Genomic DNA, 5,244 nt, shown 5'->3' with positions numbered 1-5,244 from the left:
CACGACACTTTCATAATGTGACCCCCCAGTGACCTGACCTCTGTGACCTGACCTGGTATCAGTGACCTCAACTAGCAAAATATGTGTTTGAAGAACATTTCCCCATCGATGATTTTCAATGAAATGCATTTTACTCGATTTTACGACGCATTTCTTGAAATGCCTGTAAACGGTGAAAATTGGACCTTTGACCTGACCTGTGACGTCATCGGTTTGACCTAGGTCAATAAAATTGGGTCACAAGGTAGTTCCCTGATAGGGCTATCCAACACCGTTTGCCGCTTGTCGCTAGGTTTCGTGGTTCTCGAGATCTTAGGGGGGGGCCAAAATGGCCCCCCCCCCCAACGGGGCGCGTTGCTCGGCAGAGCCCAACGGGGCGCGGGTTAAGTAACTGTCACGGAATAGGATTTTTAATAAACACAAAACATCAATATGTATAGATTTAGGTTATTATAATTTGAAAATAAATGTTTCAATGCGGATAAAACATTAAATAGCGCTACCAACTTTATAAAACACACTATATACAATAACATTACACACTACGCACTACACAACCCTTGCATTCATGGACACATAAGCAATTCACATAATTTTGTCGATACCTAACAAAATAAACCGCCCAAGCATTCACCAACCATCACACCAGACCTGAGACACAACTCATATTTCCTTAACAACGTAAGCAAGCATAATGCATACCTCTCGTATATTGACAAATGTTTGCCTTTTCTCACTGCCTGTACATTTCTGACGTCTGTACCTGGGCGCGCGGCGCCGCCGTCCTGACCGTTAGAAGGCAGGTCGACGGCCGGCCGGCCGGCCGTCGGCGCCTTGCAGCGGCGTTAAATGCCGGCGGTCGGTGGGTACCTCTGCAACATAGTGCCGCGCTCCGCTCCGCTGACCGTGCATGTCCGGCGTCCGGGCAGTGGGCGGGCAAGGACCGCCGCGCTGCAGTGGCCGGCGGGCAGACAGACGGCGGCGCGCTGCCGCGGAGCGAGCCAGTGCTGAGTGCGGTGTGGAGGGTGTGAAATTCCACGGAGGAAACAACGGACGGAGTGAGATTGCACGGAGGGTTGACGGCAGTTACCAGTGCGGTACAGAATATTGTATCCTCAATACCTGGTTAGGGCGCCGATGACCACATAGAGACAGACGCCAGGAAGGGAGGTGAGGTCCAGCCTGAGCCGGCTCAGCTGCAGTGACAACGTCGACCCGGCCGGGACAGGATCGGAGCGAGTGAGGAGGGACGGAGGACGGAGCTGACCCGGGACAGGATCGGAGCGAGCGAGGAGAGACGGAGGACGGGAGGACGGAACTGACCCGGGACAGGATCGGAGCGAGTGAGGAGAGACGGAGGACGGGAGGACGGAACTGAGTGAGCGTGAAGATACGGCCGTGGCCACGGCCGTATCCACACACCCACGCGTGGGTGTGTGAGCTGAGACCGTGAGAGGCGAGAGGCCGTGCTTATATAAATAACTCGGGGTAGAGGCAGTGGGGGATGAGGACTATGAAGAACTTGGATAACAATTAGGACAAAGTAGAGACGAGATAGTAAGGAAGACAGACGGAGTGTGGGAAGTATAGGACGAGCACGAAGTTGAGAAGGACGGATAATCGGGATAATGACGGATATAACTGTTTGACTATCAAGAACAGAGATAGTCATGTGAGGATTAAGTCGAGAAGAGTGTGACACCTGTCTGGGAAAACAGCGACGCCGGTGTCGAGTTAAAAAATGCGGCCGCCGATAGCCCCATGTCCAACGATGCCAATCCGCCACTGGAAGGGCTGTGTCAGGTAAGCACCGGTAAGCAATCGCCGATAGCTTATGTAGCTAATGGGACGATTTCATTATTTATCAATTCATTACTAACCTGTTGTGCTGACAACTTAACGCTTAATAACTTTTTATTGATTTTCAGGAGGGAAAGCATTGGCCCCTTCCTTTTTATTATGGTAAGCATGTATAGGACCTATATTGCATTTTATTGCAGGGCACCCATCTGCAATAAAAATGCAACCGTCATCTTCCGTTTCTCGGTTCGTTTGTAAAAACGCACCAAAATGCCTCTGCTGCAGGTTGTTTGCAGCGGCGTTGGCAGTCTGCTGTGTCTTTCTCGTCATAAATCAAAATGGTAAGAATTGAACGTTTTAAATTTTAATGTCCCTCCCACGGTGTTCGGTACATGTCCCGGCTTAGGTAGGTATATCTTATTTGAGTTGGGTCTAGGCTCTTGTTGTGTCAACCCTGGTCAATTCAAATTAAACTTACAAACAAAGTACTATAATAGTCCATTGGTCCAATTTTTATTCAACAAGTTCCTACGTACAGCGTCACTGTTAACCATAAGAGCACTATGGAAGTTCACTAGATGCTACCATAATTTTTTAAGTAACAACTTTATTAAAAAGAGTTTCAGGTGTGAGAAGATGTGTCCTTCCCAACTCGGTTGACTCTGTGACGATGCTTCAGTATCGTGTTACCCAGCCGCTGATCCCGTGTGCCGTCGTTGCAGTTCCCAGGGCCATTGACGGCGAGAGGAGTCGGGTGGCCTGTCGGCGGCTGTTCCGGCTCAGTCAGTCCCGGATGTACTGGGAGAACCCGTCACAGGACTCGCCGACGTCCTGTCTCGGCTCCGGCCTGCCCCCCAAACAGTCCATCCCGTGCCTGACGAGACTTCGCGAGCGGCGCGGCCGACCCGCGTACGTCATGTTCATAGGTGACTCTCGGGCGCGCATTATCTTCATGAAGATTCGTGAGACTCTGAAGCTGCTGTGGCGGCGTTACATCCTGCACGATACCTACCAGTCGTCCAAGAACGCCACGTTTTGGGAGCGCGGCCGGCGGCTGCGCTGTCCGCACGCCACGCCCATGTTTCACGGCACCAAGTACCTCAGGTGGGTGTGTCACCTGGAGGTGCTCAGTGACCTAGTGCGCGCCTCCTTCTTCTGGGCGCCGTACGTCGGTGCCGGCTACGCCGAGCGGCTGGCCGTGGTCGAGGAGGACTGCCGTAGCGGCCGGCCCTGTCCCGACCTCATCGTCATGACGCTGGGGATGTGGTACGCCAAGATGGCCATCGACCGGCCGCACCTCACCCGGCCGGAGCGGCCGCTGCACTTCCAGGCGGACCTGGAGAGCCTGGTGCCGGTGCTGCGTAACCTCTCGATACACTCCCAGCTGGTGTACCGGGTCGATGGGCCAGACTTTATGGACGGGTACGGCAACAAGTCGGTGGTGAACGGCGCTATCCTCACCATCAACGCCATGGCCACCGAGACTCTGCGCAAGGTGTGTGGGATCTGTGAGATGGGGAAGGCTTATGGCGGGGAAGGGGAGGTCACTAAAAGTCCGTTTGTGCTTTACGGATAACTTACAAAAAAGTATTATACAACAGACGATGAAGGATATAATGAATTATAATGCTTACATCGGTACGAAAAAAATTCAAGTGATTAACTCCTCATTGATTTTATGATCACGCTGTCAGATTTTACCGCTAGAGACACAGAAATTGAGAGCGAACAAACTGCCCTGAATGTCTGCAGGCACCGAGTTTGCAGCCGTGTACTGTGTCTGTGTGGGTGTGTCTGGTGCCGTGCCTTATACGGGATATGGTATTATGTAGGCCTTACAGTCCTGCCATCTACCCTCAGGTGCCTGGTCTGCAGCTGTGGAGTTCCTCGCTGGCCGAGACGATCCGGTTCCAGCACAGCGTCTGTCTGCAGCTGGCCGCTATCCACACACCCGTGCTGGGCAGGCACCGGGACCAGTGTCTGGACGAGAACCACGTGGCCGAGACAGTGCGGCTGTCGGCGGCGGCGGCCATCGTGCGGTACCTGTGCCGGGACACGGAGCCGCACCCGGCCGGTCACTGCTGTCTGACCTGACACGGAGCAGTACCCGACAGGTCACTGCTGTCTGACATAGGGGACTGACACAGCTGGTACTGAGTACTGACACCAGAGACACGGAGCCGCACCCGGCCGGTCACTGCTGTCTGACCTGACACAGACCCGCCAGGTCACTGCTGTCTGACATAGGGGACTGACACAGAGGCTGACACCAGCGATACGGAGCCGCACCCGCCAGGTCACTGCACTGCATGCACGGGTCTGATACCCAGCGACACAGGAGATTAACACAGAGGACTTACACAGGACTCTGACACAGGGTATTGACACAAGTCTCTGACACAGGATTGCGACACAGGACTCCGACACACGAAACTGACACCAACGGATCGGCGGATGACACCGATGACGCCAGGGGTTGAGACTATGCGGAGTGTCAAAAAATATCCCTACCAAATGCGGAATTAATACAAAACAGTCCTAATTCTGTGACCGATATCTTGTACTCGTATTCTTTGTGATCCCAGACTGCAGGCCGCAGGGTCATTGGGAGATAAGACGCGCTGCAAAGCACTGAGACTGACGCTTGCCCACAACTCACAGCTCGCTGATTTTGTGGGACGCCGTTTAGCGAGTTGTGACAATATGCTGGTCACAGCATATTTAGTTTGGTGCATGCTGTAATGCAATGCAGCATTTGTTCATACAGAAGAACGACCGAAAACATCGCCATGAATTGGCATGCCGAATTGTTGCACGCTTTATGTAACTTTATGTAACTTTATGTAACTTTATGTAACATGACATAACGGCAGCTGGTAGCAGCTCGTGTGGCTAGCATGCAACGTGCTACGGACGGTCATTTTTACGTCAGTCACATCCGATTTTCAAGTCACTTCTCGCGAATATCTACAAACGGTCAATAGGTAGGCATGCAATGCTACTCGCGTCGAATGCCTGCCTTTCTGAGTTGCGGAACGTCAATAGTTAGTTGCGAAGGTACCCCGAATAGACAAAAGAGAGCCTGCATAATACCATGAGTAAAAACATTGATGACAAAAATATCGAAACGTGATGACAGACTCGTAGACTATCGATATAATCAAATCCCAAATCCTAATGACAAATTATAACCGATTGGTTGGTCGGTTTTGGGTAGCCATTTACTGCCTTTTGTTTCATACTTTTTCGACAATATTTGCATTTTACGGTTTGAAACCCGGGGCTTCGCCACCGGAGGCCAGGAGAAGGGCTGCGGATGTCCAAACTCCCCAAACAATTTCGTTCTCTTATTGCAGCAATAGGTTATGTAAATAGGTGTATCTAACTAAGGGCGTGCATTATTGGTTCGGAACTTACGATCCTAACTTTATGTCATACTGAATT

At 51.8% G+C, this 5,244-nt stretch overlaps 1 protein-coding gene across 1 annotated transcript; it reads left to right on the top strand.

The window, feature by feature from the left end:
• Window positions 1-1,303: 1,303 nt before the first annotated feature.
• LOC122389092 lies at window positions 1,304-4,349 on the top strand. Its single transcript, XM_043380783.1, has 4 exons — window positions 1,304-1,803; window positions 2,086-2,141; window positions 2,523-3,295; window positions 3,661-4,349. The coding sequence occupies exons 1-4, from the start codon at window positions 1,742-1,744 to the stop codon at window positions 3,892-3,894; spliced, it is 1,125 nt and encodes a 374-aa protein (XP_043236718.1). The 5' UTR covers window positions 1,304-1,741; the 3' UTR covers window positions 3,895-4,349.
• The last annotated feature ends 895 nt before the right edge of the window (window positions 4,350-5,244 follow it).

The sequence above is a fragment of the Amphibalanus amphitrite genome, unplaced genomic scaffold (assembly GCF_019059575.1).
Source record: "Amphibalanus amphitrite isolate SeventyFive unplaced genomic scaffold, NRLGWU_Aamphi_draft 000343F_arrow, whole genome shotgun sequence".
NCBI classification, from domain to species: Eukaryota; Metazoa; Arthropoda; class Thecostraca; order Balanomorpha; family Balanidae; genus Amphibalanus; species Amphibalanus amphitrite.
The sequence above is the reverse complement of the archived record's forward strand: the minus strand, read 5'-3'. Positions and strand labels throughout refer to the sequence as shown.